General features: G+C 37.7%; 1 protein-coding gene across 2 annotated transcripts in view; it reads right to left on the bottom strand.

Annotated features, from left to right (window-relative positions):
- Nucleotides 1-19,142, bottom strand: part of CRB1 (crumbs cell polarity complex component 1) — a 92,037-nt gene that overhangs the window by 29,982 nt on the left and 42,913 nt on the right. Inside the window, exons 6-7 of one of the 2 annotated variants that reach the window (XM_085232098.1) lie at nucleotides 4,099-5,052; nucleotides 387-937 (exon numbers count right to left, since the gene is read on the bottom strand). In XM_085232098.1, the coding sequence (XP_085088224.1) occupies nucleotides 387-937; nucleotides 4,099-5,052 (1,505 nt within the window). The remainder of the gene's footprint in view (nucleotides 1-386; nucleotides 938-4,098; nucleotides 5,053-19,142) is intronic. The other variant, XM_085232099.1, reaches the window with a different exon arrangement.

The raw sequence follows: 19,142 nt of genomic DNA, 5'->3' as shown, positions 1-19,142 counted from the left end.
ATGAATCAATCTTGGTGGACTCACAACTCTAGGAATGAAGGACTTTTTGTCAAAAAGGAAAATTCTTTTTATATCCAATGGAAAGCAATAAGATTAGTACTAAGACTGCACAAAGCATTTTAATAATTTGTGAATAATAGTATTGTAACCTTAAAATATTTTTATTTTCTTCTATGCCAGTATATTTTGCTGATACTATCCATCATATTTATCATAAATTAGCTATATCAAAACATATGAAAATCTGTTCTTTCTAGTATTTTTTCACATTTTGCTAAGATGTTATTATCATGATATATTGTAGAAAAAGTTATGTTTTTTTTTTGTTTTTTTTTTAATTCCCCACGATTAACACATGAAAATGCAATGAAAAATGTCATTCTTACCTTGCAGAGGTTGTCACCACTGCAGCCTTGGCTGACATTGATCAGGGTTCGGTTGATAAAAGAATTCAGTGAATTGGTGAGGGGGAAGAATTCCAGCGGCTGGTTCTTCACTCTTACATCCTGGATGCAGCCTTTGAAATACCCACCATTTCTATCAGTTTCTCTGTTATCTGGTAGGCCTCCGATGTAAAGAAAGTTCTTACTTTGGGTGGTTAGTACTGGAGTAGAAATAAAGCCTAAGTATTGAGAGGATTGGAATAATTCCAACATATTTGGTTCTATTTTTAATGTTATTAGGTGGAAATTTCCATCATTTATAGGATGTTTCCCTAATAACTTCATGGAATTTGGAGCTAACATTGTTAGTTTCCCATCTTCCAAGTAGACTCTTACATGGAGACAGGTACTGTTTCTCAAAGCCAGTAACAAGCCAGAAGATTTGCGTGTTCGGACAAACATTGATATATTCAGATTTTCATTCTCAGTAGCATCAACAGAAAAAGCAGCATAGCCTGAGGAGTCCTCAGATCCAAATCGACCTGGAATATACTCTTGGGATTAGCAACAGGAGAAAAGGTGAAAAAGGGAAGAAAGAGGAAAAATAAAATAGTCAGGGCTAAATGACAAAGGAACCAGTATAATGATCAAATAGCTACTTCTGATTATATACTTTACTTATGGCAGTAAGATGTGCTGGTATTTATGGATGAATAAAGAACTTGTTCTGGCCATAAATAGCTTCTATTCCAAAACTCCTGTCGGCTTCCATGGCTGTAACATTAGGGCCCAGTACAGGACCAGATGTTATATTATTGTGCACAATTTTCCCTTTTATCATGCTCTATGTGATACTGTGTTTGCAAAGGACAAATTTCTATATTTTCCTGGATTTGTCATCAGAAAAATCATTTAGAAAAGAAGCTAGTTCCTTTGATCCTCTGATGACAAGGGAAGTTTACATAATTCTTGAACTTCATTCGTTTTTTATGTTGTATTGTCAAAAGCTGCTTAGCAAAACCCTCTTGTGTAAAACTTACAGATAGCACACCTATTTTGTCTTGCACAGGTTTTTCAACAGACTCAGTAAGTTCTAACATAAGTTCTGCTCACTCCTGAGTGCTTATAATGCTACTGTGTCATGGGGAAAAATGAGCTAGGATTGAGTGCGCCTTTTTATTTTTTTGGGCTTATCAATTAAAATGATTAAACCAAAACCATCTGTCTCTCTGCCTTACTTTTTATTTTCAGTAATGATTTTCAGACTCGTAAGGATATAAAATATGTAGTCCAAAGCGTATTTTATTCTGATGAATCATCTCGTTAAAGCACAACAAAGTGTTTCTATTTTTACACTTCACGTTTCATGATCTTGTCCTCGGTATTATAGACTTCCTGCCTAAACACTTTCAAGAGCTATTTTTTAATATATCAAATTCATAGAAAGAATAAACCAAGCATTTTTTTTTTAAATGCTCACATAGCTGAACAGTAAGTTCCCTTTTGCACAGTAAAACTCCTAGAGTGAGACCTCATAGTCAAGTTGCTGCCCGCAGCACTACTTTTTTTAACTGACTACGTTAAAAAAAGCCATGAAAATAGGGTGCTGAATGTGAAGATCCTAGCAGACATTCAATAATCATACTGCACTACTATGTGGCACAGTAGTATTATTTGGCATTTATTTGGAAGGAATAAATCCCTTCGTTGTTCATAAACAGTTTCATAAATCAAATTTCAAAAATTTTAGTACTAAGAGTAACATTACTTGTGTTGCTAAATCTACTTGTTGAAAAGTCTGGTCTATAGAAATAATTATTTGTTGAAATGGGTGTTTTGAGGCATGAAGCTTCTTCAGATAGTACCTTCTTGGTAAGGTCGTACTACAGACTGAACCATATTCTCATGTAGGTAAAAATAAAATTTCTGCTGGAATTAGTTACTGTTAGTTCTCAAAAAGGTATTTCATGTTTGCAATCATTTTGTTGTATTTCTATTTATAAATACGTATATATACACATGATATATATATACATATATATATCATCAGTCTGATCTTCTGCTTGATGAGATGGCTAGCATCACCTTGGTCAGTATTAACCTCTTGGGTTTCAACATCTGGATGTTGATCAAAATGAGTCAACATCTGTTCGGTATTTTGTGTATGTAGAAAAAATATTACCTCTTGTCAATTAAATACTTGGCAGCAACTTTTCTTCAAAAAGACGCTAGCATTTCTTATGCTATCTTTTGCCACACGTCTCCTGCACTCTGCTTTTTAAGCAACCTGCCACAGTCTTTTAAAAATGGCATATATCTAGGACCTATGTATCAAAGTGGCATGGTGCCACGCATTGCAAAGAATACTGCGGTCAGCAGAGAGGGAAAAAAAAAAAAGGAAAAAAAAAGCTTGCTTTCTAATCATTCTCAACAGTTGTAATGCCAGCATAAGCCTCTCCTGGCCCTGACTGGTTTTAATTTCACTTCATATAAGGAGGCCAACATATTTACCAGATGTTGTCCTATACTCCAAAGTTGCTTTCCAAACCTTTGGATAAATTACAGCTAGACTTCAAAGAAGTCTGTTACAATTACCTCTCAGATTTTGTCATTTTGCAATAAGGGAAAAAAACACTATTGAAAAGTATTGATACCTATCAAGTATAGCATACAAAATGAAACTGTCTTTAAACATTTTGAAGTGCATTTCAAGCCACAGCTTTCTGCAGCAGTGCCTCCAGCAAGCCCCTGGGCCCAGCCATTCAGCTGCGGTAAGGCAGTGGACTGTCCTGGCTGCAGCACGGCTGTGCCAGCCCACACCAGTACAGTCTGCCTGTTCTCATCTGACCACGGCACTGTTGGTGCTCCTGAGATGTGCTTTATTCAGCTCCAGAGGGCTACTCACTGCTGCTCCAGCACGGATGTGGGACAGCAGGGGACCTGCTGGTGTCCTCCCGCTTTGTCTCAGCCCATGCTTAGAATGATCACTTGTAGCAGGAAATGCGCTACAGGCACTGCCAGCTATTGAATCCCTGCTTCACTGCCAAAGAGGCTGTGTTCTGACATGTGCTCTTCTGCTCACTAACACATGGGCACGTCTCCCTCTGGCCCTCAGCAGCTCTCTGGTAGCACAACCCTCGTTAGTCACTGCCCGGAGCTGTGCAGGACCTGGCTGAGAAGGAACGGCCTCCGAGGACCTGGATTCTCCTCAGGCTAATCAGATTAAGTTAATAGGATAATCTTGTTCACTTTGTAAAATTGCAATCTGTATGTATTTTTTTTAACTTGCAGTGCTTTGCTGGCCTTAAATGAGTTTCTTTATGTCAGCCTAGAGAGGATAAAATTCTGAAAGAATGCTTTGAAAATAAGACTTCGACTCCAAGCTACTCAGTTGCTTTCTAAATTTTACTCGGAGTGCATAACCTCCTGTGAACTGCAGTTTTCCAGAGTTTATGGAGTGCTAAGAGTGCTAAGAAGATTTAAAAACTGGATGAGTAGAATCCCCCAGTTTGGCCTGACTTTTTGTCAAGCTGAAAAGCAGCCTTTCTGGAAAATAACTAGAAAATAATGAGCATGTGCTACTGCTAACCCCTCGTGCCTTCTTACCGGTGGGCAATAAGTTCCAGAGATCCCTAGGGTCACGCTGGCTCACCCCCGAGGCCAGGTTATGTTTTCAACACCCCCTGACAGCGCTGACGGCATCACATGCTCTTACCTGCTCTGCAGCTCGGCCCCGCGTACGGCCGGTAGCAGTCACAGTGGTAACTCAGCCACAGGTTGGAACAGCGGCCCCTGTTCTGGCAGGGGTGGTTTTCACACCAGTCCTTCTTCCTGCATCCTGTCTCGACGTTTAAAGAGGATTCAGGTGATGCATTCTCTGGAGTAATAACATTCAAGTCTATTTCAATATCCTGAAGACAGCCTACAAATGAAGGTGTAGAATGTATATTATTGATGTTAAGCTGAGAGCTGCTGCTAATGTTCCCCACTGGTAAGCTGCCCAAAAATGTGCTCTGAAATGCAAGCCTCACGTGATCATTATCTATCATAGCAGAAGTTTTATTGACACATGATTCTGTACAAGAGCTGTCAAGTAAATTAAGAGTAACAGCTCTTGCCAAGGTTACCTCCACTGAATGCCATTCTCCATCACTGACATTATGTGAAATATGCAAAAGAGCCCGTGGCTGGTTTTTGACTTGCACGGACAAATGTAAGTAGCCATTCAGTAACTCCAGCTTCACAAATGTGTCTTTCTCCCCTCGGTAAAACAGAAAGGCTGACGGTTGCACAGTCTGAAACCTCAGGTTTATATTATAGGAAAATTCCTCTTCAGTGGTTGTGGGATTCTTCAACCAAAGGAAACCATTTCCTTGAAAAGAAAATGTAGTTACAGTTTCACAGTGTATTCCAGTGTATCCAGGTGAGCATATGCAGCTGAATCCATGATGGCCATTTTTTAAATGCGGGATACATATTCCATTATTTTGGCATTGTTGATCAGTACAGCCATGGAGGATTTCTGTGCAGTTCCAGCCGCCGTAAAAAATCCCTTCTTTGTCTGCAGGTGGGCAATGGCAAGTGTAATTCCCAGGAAAGTTCTCACAGATGCCACCATTTTGGCAAGGGTTCATGTGACATTCATTGATGTCTTCATCACAGTGAATACCTAAAGAACAAAGAATTAGAGATTCCGGATTGAGCAACTAGAGCCCAGGATGGTGTTTTTAAGAACATGTGCTCAGTTAAATCATCTTTAACTTAAGAATGAAATTCACAGATTGAGCAGGGAGCTGCTGGAGCTTGACCCTGCATTCTGTCAGAGATCTGGCTAAGATGCACCACATCCACAATGAATGTGCAGTTGTCACATTTCAGGAATAGATGCATACTGTAGTTTTTCACGAATGAACAATAGATCTCACCTCTCCTAAAAAAAAGGAAAGCAGAAGTGACTTCTGGCCCATCAGCTATGATCTCAGACTGAGACAAGAAGGATGTGAGAGAAGCACTTGGAGGGATCTGAACCCATGTGATCCAGAAAAATATTCCTGGTATTGTATATCTACAGTGGAACGTTCTTTACCTTTACTATTTTCAAACTATAAAGTAAGAAAAGAGGAACAGATCATCTTCCCAAATACCCCAGGGATGGTGATTAAAGCATGAGTGATGCAGCCTCCTACTTCCTCTTCTCTTAGTTTCTGGTATACAGGATAAAAGGAGAGCTCCTCATCTTACCTTCACTGCAATTTGATAGGTTGTGAGCCAAGTAAGTATACTGGGTCAGGCTGCACAAAGGAAGACAAATCTGTTTGTCCTATAAAACTCATCAGCTTATCCCTTTGGACTACTGACCACCTACAAAATGGTAATTATAGTAACTTTTCTCAGGAGCATTTGGGTTGTTCACCCACTAATAGGGAACGTGAGCTGCATTTAAACCATTGTTAGACAGGTTAGTTTTACTCTACTGATGACGTGTTGTTGTGCTAGTAAGCATGAAATGGATCAGGGAAAACATCTTTCTTGTCTTGAAAGCATTCAACTGCTTTTTGAAAATTTATGCAAAATACAATCCTTAATATTTGCACTGTTCTAGATAAGAATATGAAATAGTAGCTTGAAAGATAACTGCAAAATATCAACAGTATAAAGTAATTTATAAGTGTAATGATGTCTGTCCCTGCAGCAGAATTGCCTTCAGCATCTTCTTGCTTGCTCACCATATGAGGTGCCTGCAGGTTACCTCAGTGGGTAAGATGAGACTCACAGAGCCACAGCCAGGTACTAGGCACCACACCTAGTTTTCCTAGTTTTACTTACAAATTCACATAGAGCTTTTATTTTTATAGCCAAATACAGTCATTTTTTCATGGAAAATTACAGAGCAGCATTCAGCCACAACGAATAGATTCAGATAGCAGCAGATAAATGTATCTACTAAGGCTAATTCCCTGCCTGTCTACTTTATTCAATCACAGCTGCAACTAGACCCATCTTAGAGAGAGGTAAGTTATGAGAGAGCCAGAAGGGAACTCAGAGTTGGCTGAGATTGTTTTAAAGATTAAGCAAAGTGAAGTGGTCACAGCACATATGTAAAAGGCCCTCTTAGCAGTGATCTTCCTCATTACAGTGTTCTCCTTTATTATAGCACACAGTTTCCGCTTGAAGCCTCAGAGTATCAAACACCACCGTGCCCTCCCTGGTCTGACAGCAGGGTTATACCGCAGCAGTCTCTCTGCTTTCCAGCCAGGCTTATATTTATTCCAACATGAGATGTCTGTATACCTTAATGTGTAGTGGCATCTGGCAGAAATATGAATCATCAGGACTGACTTTCCCAAAGTGATGTGCGCTTCCCAAACCTGTTCTGACTGGGGGCCAGAACAATGCCTGCTTTGCCCGGTTTATGGCAATTTCTGTGTTAGCGACTTGTCCTGCTTTTACTGCTCTGGTATATGAAAAGTGAAGTCACCGTGAGCTGTTTCCTGTTTCAGTCAATGTTTTAGTACATCTCCTGCTTTGACATCCAGAGCAGTGCGTCCACGGGTCTTGTAGACTGCTCGATCTTACTGTGACAGCTGTAGAAATATGGGTCTCATTGGGTTTTTGTGTCAGAGAGAAAAATTAATTCCTAAAAGCACTAGGATCAGGTTTGTACTTAGCTTTGCTATTGAGCCTTAGAGTGATCAGAGCAAACGTAAGGATTTATAGACCGGGGGCTGCTGTTAAACCTTTCATAGAAAAAAATATAAACCCACCATTTAAAAAGATCAACCAAGTGAATGGCATGCAGTGGTGCCTGTCCAGCAACTCTACTGCTGCATGTTCCACTCTGCACACATTTGTTCAGTATCCCAAGCCCCTCACCAAACTAGAAGTAAAATTAATGAAAAGTTTTCATGAATGTGCTAAACTTGTTTAGAAATCATATACCTTTCTGTCTTTAAATTTAGATAACACTTTTATAACACAAATATTGGTGTCTAACAAAGGCATAGCAGCAGTTTTTAAAACAGACATGCCATTTTTGGTATGTTATTTTCCTATAGAATGTAAAAACATCAGTTTCTAACTGTAAAGTGACTTTCATAGCATGACTTCATTATGTGCAATTTCATAAGCGTTTCAGTGACAGAATACAAATGCTTATTTTTTAAGTAATTACGTTAATAATATGTTGTGAAATAATGATTTTGGAGGTACCTATATACATATTGTTTGTACATACATATAAACAGAGATTCAAATGGCTGATATTTCATAATAGGATTAGCAGAAACAGAAACATAAATATAGGTCACAGCAAAAAGCAAGCAAACCATTTTTTCGTATCAGGAATAAATAAATCAGCTGTTCTTACAAGTGGGTGGTTGATACTGCTTGTTATCTGCCAACTGCTATGCAAGCAAAGACCACTGTCACTCAAGATAAAAGCACTCTAGATAAAAGGATTAGCCAATATTTATAGAGCTGTATAAGCAGTTCAAATAGCTCAGGTTGGAGGAGAAGATAGCATGTAAAAAATGAATTCTGAAAAGCAACTGTGAGGAACTGTTTTTTTCAGGGTTGCATACATTTGCTCAGCTAAACGTATATGTATTTTTAAAGTGAAGTCATTCAGCATTTTCTCTTCTAAATATATTACATGCCTACCTAAAATTTCAGAAAAATATATTGTGAATATTTTTTATCCTATTTCTATAGGTAATAAGTATTTCTTCCTCCTACAAAGTTTCATTCACAACAGAGGTGAATTCAAACAGCCCCTCTTACTCTGTTTGAAAACAGCACTCATAGCTTTTGTTTCAACTACTACTACTACAGGGTAGCTGTTCTCTACCCATTAATCTCTTAAACTATCTGCCTCAAATTTAGCAGAAAAGCTTTTCTTACAGAAGCAGAGTGACAAAAGCAATTTTTCAAGCCTACTTCTACTAAACACCTCTAATTTTCATTTCTACTAACCCGATATAAAACTGTTACCCAAATTACACTTTTCATACACACCTTTAGTTAGAAATCTCTTTCCTGTTCCTTGACACTTAATAAATACCACGCAAGTAGAAGCAAGTAGTCTGGACAGACAGCTGTGACGTGTTCTATACAGCCTAAGTGCACAAATTAGTACACAAAAAGAAAGTATTTACCTGTAAACATTGTCATTAAAGTGATGTAAACCTGTATCCTAGTTGCAACCATCTTTTTCTGAAGTAAAAAAAAATGGTTTAGCATTTATGCAGTCCGCAAGTAAGTTTCTGCAAAATTCAAAGCAGTGCTTGGTATAAAGGCGTCTGTTCCAGGATTAGCTTGCTCCACTTCTGTACCTGCTGATGTAGTCTGATGGTGTATTTTGCCCAAGCCAGATCAACAAGGCTTAAAGTAAGACTCATTAAAGTGCTTACGCAATAGATATGTATTCTACTTACATTCTTTTTCAGAACGTTCAGTCTGAGTATGCTCTCACTGAACTCTGGTGGTGTTTTGTTGGGAGTCACATTTTGAGGTTCTGTTCAAAACTGATTTGTCACTCTTTTGATAGAATTTTTTCTTTTAAGGATCATATTCTCTTTGGTTTTCAAGTGGTTTATAAAACCAGACTAATCTTTTTGCAATCACTGTCATTCAAAAATCTGTCTATGTCCGTAAGGAAACAGAAAAGACCTACAGTTTGTCTGCTTTCTTTGTTTTGTAAAATGTTTTTGTTCCACTGACTGTCATTGTACCACTTACTAGAAATTAGCGTCTGCAGATTTTTGAATGTACTGAAGACAGAAAAAAAAACATTTATTGAAATACTTCTCTTCTTCTGCTCTTGAGCAAGACATTTTGATTTGGCCCTAATTTAATGAATGAAAAATAATTATAGAGCTTGGTAGATTGAAGTATTTATATCTGTGACAACAGACTTTTTCATATCACTTTATTTATATTATGAATTGCATAAAATATTGCTAGAGCAGTAACCCTGTGCAGTTACTAGGATACTTCCAAAGCAAGATAGCTTTTTCCCAGGTTGCTATTTATACCATCCAACTGACACACGACCAGCTATGCATTCAGATCTGTTTTTTTGATAGTTTCCCATTTTAAAACTTCAACAGTGAATCCTGAAGTCTCTTTCTGACTTATTTACTCCAGAATAGAAAAATAATTTTATCACTGAGTGAGAAATTATCTCTGCAGCCCAGATCTTTGTTCACAAAGGTTTGATCAAGTTGTGAAAGCTCCCAGGAAAATGTTTATTTTTTTGCAAACAGGTATTTACCAACTCCTTCCCCTCCCTCAACTCATTTCTTCATTAATTAGGAGATTCCTGACTTTGCGTTAAACGCAGTTTTAGGTTCACCAGAAGACCTGTACACAAGATACAATTTTGGATTCAGTTAATCTACAGTGCGTGGTTGTTTCCATTGTGGTGCCCAGAAAACTGCTTTTCCGTACAGCCTGTGACACAGTGTGATTATTCATATTATGAATTCAAATATCATGGAATAGCAATGTCATCCAGACTCTTTGAAAGGTAAGTAACTAAATTTTAAGCAAAAGGAAGTAAAGGTTGACAAGTTATTATGCAGGTACTTATCAGATGTCTTGTGCTGCAGCTCTAGCTGTAGCACTTATAATGCTTTTTTATTTTGGAAATAACAAGAAAAATTGGAAGTTCTCAGCCTCCTTTTGCAACATGACACTGACAAATGTTCTGAGGTAAGATTATGAACATATGCTTTGTCACCAGGTTGGGGTAGACATATATTACTACAGCTCAGTGATGACATTGAGTTGCTGACACTCCAAGAATGAAAAACCTCATACCAGGGTATTTAGCAAACTGCCTGAAGCCATGTCATAACCATTAGCAGATTATTTTGAACAAGTGTCATGAAAAAGTGAGTTACAGGAGATGGTAGAGTCGAGTAACCTACTCTAATTGCTCCAAGGCTTTTAATAACAGTAATAAATACAGTATTTCCTTTGATATTTTCATATGCTAAACAAGGAAACTGATCTATATAAAGCCACTATAAATTGGGTGTAAAAATTGTGTAATTCCAACCAGAAATTAATTGTTGTTCTGCTGAGTATGGTTTGAGATTGTCCTATGTCTGCTCTAGTTATTTTCATAAAAGATGTGGATGATGGAATAGAAAGTTTGCTTATTAAGTTGTCTGTTAATGTAGAGTTAAAGACAAAATTTGAGTGTTATAAAGAAAAGGATTAGCTTTGTAGATGAATTTAAGAAATTGGAGTGATGGTCTGAAAAGTGTTGGATTAGACTGTGGAAGGACTAACTCAGTTCATATAGTCTTGGGTTAAAATAGTCACCAGTAAGGTGGAATAATCACATTTGTTTACAAAGTCTTGGTCATAGCTTAGCAGGAACATCAAGTTCACTTGTAGTTCTACTGCACTGCAAAAAAGGTTTGGATCAATTGGGAAGAGTTCACAGAAGAGTAATGAGAATAATCATAGGTTTTGAAAATATGGCTTGTGAGTAGGGACTGAAAAAGTCATGCTATTCAAGATAAGAGGAGGAAAGGGGATGTGGTTACAGTCTATTAGCGCAAAAAAAAAAAAAAAAGAGAACACGTTGTCTGTGATCATAATAAACAAATGGGAAGTCACATTGCATCAAGAGGATTCAAGTCAGACTTTAGGAAAATATTTCTAATGCTAATAAGGTAACAAAGCCCTGGCATAAGGTATTCTGTCATGGCCATAGCATCTAGTTTGGGTCCTTAAAAATGGGTTGGTTGACAAAACCACACAGTGTGACATATCTGCTTGTCTTATGCTAGACAGACAAGCTGAGCAATGTCTGCACATCTATTCCTTCCCAACTTTATCTTCCTTAACTCTGTGATTTTCTTAGATAAAATAAATCCCAGCAACTGAGCCATAGGTGGGCCAAACTATTTATAAATACAGATGTATGTATACACATCCAGGCGTAAAATACAAGCGGGAGTAAATGTTAGAGAAACTTAAATAGTAGCATACCCTTTAGAATATGCTTTGTGGAAGATGAAGACAAAGAGTCTGCGATAATGCTTCCCCTACCTACATTTTATAGTTTTGGAAATGCTTGTTACAAAATCCTGCTTTAGGCAGAAAAAACTATTTTAGAGGGGACTCATTAAGACTGAACCCAGTGAAAAGATCTAGCAGTGCATATATTCTTCAGGCCTCCAGGTCTTAGCAGACAATCCTGGAAATTCTAACTTTGCCACATCTATGCTGATAATTGTGAAGAGATAATTACTCTTTGCTGGAAGGAGGAAATGCACGTTCATCAGTGAGTAAGCACAAGGCAATAAATTGACCATCTCCATGTCATCAAATTAAAATTCATGCTTCTGGGCATAAATCAACTGTCATGGAGGTCAGGAAGGAGGTTTTTCTCTTATGTACATCACGGTACAGAAATGAGGGGTATTTAAATGGATTGTATTCTCCTATTTTCCTTCAGTTGGATACTGAACTTAATGTGACCAGTAATTTGACCCAGTATGGCAATTTCTGTTACTGTCTTAGCAGGAAATGCTCATTTGAAATGAAAGGCAGAATACAGGGCAGAGCTGGAGCGTATGGAAAACTGTATACTTTACAACGGGAGAATAATAAGCATCCTAACATTGGGATAATTTGCACATGATAACTTTCACACAGATCTCTAGTTTTGTAAAGTTGTAAGACCTTCCTAGTTATTCCTTTCTTGCAGACAAATTCACTATTCTGCTTTTTTCCTCTTGCCATTTGAAATGGACATCTGAAGTTAATACTGGTTAGGAAAAAAAAATTAAAATAGAAATAGAGTGCAATGACTTGGCTTAATCATTAAATATGTCATTCTAGCTGAGGAATATGGAATTCATAATGTGCCACATTCAGTATGGCATGCTGTAACTTAATCCTTTCAAATTTTGCTGGCCTGAACCTAGAGACTAGTTTGAATTTTCAGTAAAAAATGCTTTCTTTTTTAAAGCAGTTAAAAAGCCCAATCCCTTAATCTCTTCAATCATTACAGTTTTTTTGAGAGAAGTACTTGGAAATGTTTTTTCCACTTGTTTCACATGTTTTGTCACACCTAAAACAGTTTTCATTCCAAAAAAAAAAAAAAAAAAAAAAAAAAAGTCATGTAGGTGATTAGTTGTTTAGTGAGATTTGGTGTGTTTATTTTATTTTATAAATATTGGAAACAGCCGACTGATTTAAGCATTGGCTTTGGTTTCTGAGTAGATCAGGCAGCCTTTTCCACGTGCCTGCTTTGCAGTGCTCCGTACACAAGGCTGTGTGAGCGGCACAGCCAGAGGTCAGAAAAATATCGCCTGCGAATGGCACGGGGCCATGTCCTAGACGGGCAGCATGGCAAAACTGCTGCTTGTAGCCTACACCTTCATCCCATATTTTGATTAACACAGCCAGCCATGTGGATCCAATTGTAGGATTAGGGTCTGAATCTGGAGTAAAGAGAAACGTGGTGAAGAAATATGTCCCTGCATGGCACTCATTTTCCTTTAATTTCCCTATTTTTAGTCAGCTTTATATATTAGTAAAAGAAGCAGCTGCTGTTGTGGTTGACTGATGGAGGGAAGAATGAAAATGGAACAGTGGCAGCCTGGTTTTCCCGGGCAGCATCCTTCCTGAGCAGGGTTTCTGGCTGCACTAACAACGTGCATGCAGCTCACTGACATGAGCTAGGAAGGACTGATGGGAGAGCAGCAACAGACAGGGTGTGAAAGGCAACAGTGGAGAAAGATGATAGATTAAAAAAGAAGGACAAGTAAAAGAAGGAAGAAAAATTTCAGTGGAGAAATATTATAGGGGATAATACTAAGAAATAAATTTCTCACTTAGCAAATAAGATTTTGGAGATTAAATGGCCAAAAAGGCTAGACAACCAGTCTTCCACTCCAAGCAAGTTCAGGACATCATTCAGAAAATAAACTGGAATGGTTACTGGGTTTCATAGATTTTGATGAATATATATCTGGTTATGTACTAGGTATTTGGAAATGAAGAAAGTTATTTCTTGTTGTATTTCCAGACTATTTTCTGTGTATTTTGTTCAGGCATTTTTCACGCTTTACCTTTCAGAAGACTACTGCTGCAGTACGATTTCTGAATTCAAACCATTAATTATCTGATTTGCATTTTTTGTAGACTTATGAGCTTGTACATTCAGATGATGTGTGTGCATTTGAACTGAAGTGTATCCGGAGGGATCTTAAAGCAACCAATACCTTTGAGTTGTTTAATTAGACCATACAAGGTCATGTTTCATTGACTTAAAAATCTGTTTGGAGCATATGATTCACTCTGGAATTGGAAAACAAATGAATTTTCACCTTTACAAACATGTAAGGGCTTTAAAAGAGTGCTTGCTGTTGATGAACACTTCCACTGAGAAATGTGACTAGTCTCCCCTAAGAGGGATTTTCTACTTTGTCTCTTGTTGGCTGCTTCTATCTTGCTTTAACTGAGCTGGGCAAGCACAGCCACTGTGCTGCCTGGTGTGGCACAGCCTCTGCTTTGAAAATAATCAACCATCTGCAAGGCTTTTCGTATTGCTAAAACAAGTCTCCACGATGCACAGAAGTGATTGTATTTACATAACTGCATTGTCAGTCAATATTAAGAGAATCTGAAAAAGCCAGCAAGCTAGAAAATCATAGTTTTAATTGGACCTATAGAACTTAATTGGGGATGGAGACCTGAGAACAGAAAAATATAAACTATGTATAACATACATAGCATGTGCATTTTAAGCTGTGGATTGAATAGCTGTATAAATTGTATAAAGATGATCTTTGTTTATAGTTTGTAATTATGTTTCTCTGTTCCTATAGGATGTATTGGTACATCCTTATCATTTTAAATGCAGAAGAACAACTACTTTACCTCAAACTATCCAATTCTACAATTTTTTTTATAAGGCAATTACTCTACCTGATGGATTTTCTTTCCTGTGTAAATAGCTGTGGCTTGCTACAGACTAGTAGTAGATGCAGAAGACCTTGGATTGTAAATTGTCATCAAATTCAATAGCAATGGAAATAGCAGGAGATCATACTCTTTCGACTTTTTCATTTCTCTTATTCCATTCAATGTTAGTTCTTTTGAAGTGTGAAAACTCACCTAAACAACATTTAGGAATGGTTTATCTAAGATTTTCATATATTCCTGAAGCTGGGAAGCCTGACACCTAAGCAAGTGTCATTTTCACCAGGTCACATAACCATCCTACTGGGAACATGATGGACATCAGCTAAAATTGTATGAGCATGGTGTGGATTTTTGGCCATCATTTTTGAGGATGACCCGCTTCATGCTAGAGGTATGTGATATAGCTAGTCTTCCTATTGTTGTGCAGATATACTTGAAACAAATCATTTAATTCATTTTTTCTATTTGTTACTACAGCTAGTGACTGAACACAGTGTTCTGGCCTCACACACAGGCCTAGTAACAGATTCTTAAATCCTCTCTGTTAAGAAAATATGGTGCCCATACTACAGCAACTACAGCCATAAAAGTATTGATCATTATGATACTCTGTAATAGTGTGTTTTTAACACAGCCAGACTCTAAGAATCACAGCAGTGGGAGAGCAATCAGAATCAGATCCACCAAATCTACTTCTAGCAGTTAATTATCAGCACAAATTAGCTATCTGTACTAGGCTTCTTTTCTTTTATGAGACTGTTTATGGAAAGTGCAGAGTTCAGTGTCAGCCAGAGAAAGTGTGCTTTCCTTAATCCATGTGTTTCAAAAAATCAGCAGAAGTCCTTTTCTAAGTAAATTCTTTTTTTTTTTTTCTTCTAAATAATGGGGTAGACATCCAGGTAATCAGTAAAAGGCTTGCTTATATTCTTTAAACTTTACGTAGCTGAAGAAATCAGAGTACCTAAACAGAAACAGTTTGTGCCTTATTTTAGCCAGAGTTTATCTGAAATGTTGCAAATGGGCAGACATAAGAATATTAGGTTTTATCACTTCTGTTTCTCCCACTGGCAAGCCCTGAATAATTAAGAGCTAATTTCTACAGGGAACAATTTGTATGAAAGAGCTTTCATGTAGTATATCACATAAAATTAATTTTGGTGTTCACTTAACCAGCTTATTTTTATTTTTCGTTGTCCAAACAGCTTTTATTTCCCTGAGAAGACAGCAGACCTGGGTCTCATCAGTGATAACTAATTGCCAGCAAAGTATAATTCTCCCAAGTCTGATCAAAGAAAAAGCACTAGTGATCAGTTTTAGTTGGAAATTGATTAAAACTGGGGTATGTATACGTATATATATATACATACATACATACATATGCACGTACATATATAAAATCGGGAAGAGTGGTGGATAAATCAAACGTTGTGTTCCCATTCAGAGGAACCTCAAACCAAAGAAATGTCAACCTTTAGAACCTCTAGAAGTTCAACAAAGGGAAGGGAAGTACAACACCCTGCACTTGCTGAGGAGAAGTCTCATGCACTGAGCCATGCATAGGCTGAGTGGTTGCAGTGCTGGCTAACAAGTTGAATGGGATTCAGCAATGTGCCCTTGCAGCAAACAGGACCAACAGCCTCCTGGGCTGAATTAGGACAAGAGTTGCCAGCAGGTAATGGAGATGACCCTTTGCCTCTGCTCGGCAATAGTGAGATCACATCAGGCTCCTCAGATAAAGAAACAAGTGGAAATACTGGAGCAAGTGCAGCAAAGTATAATGACAATCTTTAATGGTTTGGAAAATATGTCTCTGAGAAAAGGCTGAGAGAGCTGAGGTTGTTCATCATAGAGAGGAGAAGGCTCAGAGGCATCTTCTCAGTGCATATAAATACCTGAAAGCAAGGGAGAAGACTTCACAATGCAGCTCAGTGAAGATACAGTGTGCTTAAGTTTACCCTACTTTGAACAAGGGGGTTGTGTGAAATGATTTCAAGAGGAGTCTTCCAGTTTCAAAATTAAATGAAGAAAAAAGAAAAAATTAAAGCTTCTCTTAGCCTTCACATGGTTTTTATCCTTGAAGAACCATTGAATGCTTGATCTTGCTGGCATGGCTGCCAGCAATAGAAGTCTACCTAAGACCAGATCACATAAGTGTGAGATCCAGCTACAGTGATAACCTTCTTTTAAATGTAAAATGCTGTATGTTGTATGTAACAGGTACAGGTGAGAAATCTGAGACGTGGCTGTACTGTAAAAAATAAGAATGTTTGGATTCTTTAATCCCTTCATCCTCTATGTAGGCTTGTCAGTATTAAATCAAGAAGGTTTAGAAGATTATATGCGCATGACAGCCCTGAGGATTTCCATCATTGTGATTTTCCTTCCAAGCACTCTTTTTTTTTTTTTTTTTTTTTTTGAAGAGCGTAATGACCTATGACAAGCAAGCTTTATTCTCTGTGGAGTCTGACACTGCTTCTTTTTAATGGATCAGACAGTTTGTGATACATCAGTACAAGACACTTTCTTTCCCATGTCAACCTAGGGTACCTGTTCAATATTTCCCATCTGTGCTGACCTGTGTGATCAAGAGGTCGTGTCCTGAAGTCAAACCCAGAACCAAAACACTCACTTCTACCATGGGCCAGACTATTAATGTAACCCATTTAATTTACGTCAAGTTGGAACTTGACATTCAATTTCTCAGTCCAGAAGCAATTACTTTTAAAGGAACATGCCAACAATATAGCTTCGCTTAGAATAGTGAAAGTTCAAAAGGGTAAAAAACATTTCACACCATAAATAAAGAATTGATTATACTTGGAAACAAAGTTTGTAATTACTACTGACATTTCTGAGCCTAGATGAGGTGCCTTTTATGCTTTAAAAACTGATTTCATTTATGCCACTGGAATTATGGGAACCTTATGTAACGGTCTATAAGTCTTTTGCTGGTGTTTTAAGGATAAAGAAGAAAACAAGAATATTTTGCAGAACACTGGGAAAAAATGTACCTTTTGTCAAAGGAGGGTGCAAAATTCATGGTGTTTAACCTTTATCAGGAGAGGAATTCCTCTGCCTACTTTCACCTAAATAGCTCCATCAGCAGGACCACATGCTCTGAGTGGACTTTCCGTGATGGGATTCGTCACAGATACTTCGAGCAATAGCATCTCTCAGAGAAGGCTCTAGTGACTGTGTTGAAATACCAACTAAGTCCAGTATTTTGTTGATGTGTAGCAGATGCTACGCGTATGCAGTATTTCATGGTCTCTTTTAGGCTAAGAGGTACAGGCAGAGTACAGAGAGCAACACTGGTACTAAAATGCTGATGCTAGTTCAAATAAACTGCATACCTCCACATAGTAGGGCAACTTACACATTTTGTGGGAAGTACGTAGAGCAGTTTACCAAATAAAGTTCTCTCCTGAGGGTGGACCGGAATACCATCCTTCTGCTACAAGTTATTTGGAGATGTTAACATGTAAGAAATAGTATTTCAAAGGCATGTAAAACAAGCATGTAAACAGAAAAGCTAAGCTGTATAAAACCTGTGACCTTGACAAGAATTAAGTGATGAATGGTTTTGCACCATTTAAATTTAATGCCATAGCAAGACAATGGCAGCCTGCATACTTTAATCTGAAATAAATTTACTCAAGCATCTTGATTTTTTTTCCTGAATATGGGCCAATATTGCTGGCATATTGAATATATACAGGTTTGGCATGCAAACATTACACATTTCCCACTGTCAGAGGACATGCAGTTAAAATAATTAATTAGTAATGAAGACCAACATAAACTCTGCTTGTTAATAAACATGCTGCTGCAAATCTTGACGAAAGGAGTAAAGACAAATCTTTCATTCTTGCCACAAAACAAACCAGCCAGAAAACTGTGCACTTCAGAATAGAAAAGATGAAAGTTGTGGACCTTTTAAATTAGTGATCAAAGAAAGGCTTGCTCTAAGCAGAGCAATGAAGTACTCTGAAGAGCTGTAATGTATGCGTCTACAGATTTATATATATGTGTACGAGTTCACACATGCATATGTACATGCATATATTGTTACATGTACAAGCATATGATTCAAAATTACTTGCCCACATGCTATTTCTGAAGGAACTCCTTCAGCTTCTTTAATGTCACTCTTGATTTCCTCTGTTGTGGGGGAAAGAGAAGTAATGCCTTTTAAATGTTTGGCTGTATAATTTACCGTATTTCCAATAAACTAGATTTTAACGGGCTTCACAATGGTTAAATAATTAAGGCTGTTTTCAAAATAATCTATTGAGTAAAACATTGAACTATTAAATTGGTTCATTTTGTTTATCGCTTGAACTTTGACCGTAAGTGTTCTTTTAATTAGAATATATTGAGGAAGTAAAATATTTTAGTCCCATAACACAGATCTTCTCTGTGCTATCTACTCATTGAACACTTTCTCCAGGTTAGTGAGGACAATACATGTAGATTTAGAGTTTGTTTCAGTTCGAGGACCTGCTTGACTTTGTAATTTGACCAAAATGATGCCTCTCTGTAGGATACAGTGCTTAAAAGCAGTTCCTGAGATGGAGAGTCAAATTTTTAGGAGGATGCACAAAGTTCTGCCGTTAGCTTAGTCTGCCCAGTTCCTTTAGTTTCCCAGAGTTTGTGCACATGTAACTCTTGAAACTCTGCTTTTAGTAGTGGTTGTGTTTGTCTTCAGTCTGCATATATCCACAGGGGAGCTATGTGCGTACGCAAGAAACACCTCATTTGAGGAAGAAGCATATAGGGTTAACTGTAATGCCAGTGATGTGAGAGACA

The sequence above is a fragment of the Meleagris gallopavo genome, chromosome 10 (genome assembly GCF_905368555.1).
Source record: "Meleagris gallopavo chromosome 10, MGAL_WU_HG_1.1, whole genome shotgun sequence".
NCBI lineage: Eukaryota > Metazoa > Chordata > Aves > Galliformes > Phasianidae > Meleagris > Meleagris gallopavo.
Note: the sequence above shows the minus strand (reverse complement) of the source record. Positions and strands in the feature narration are given on the sequence as shown.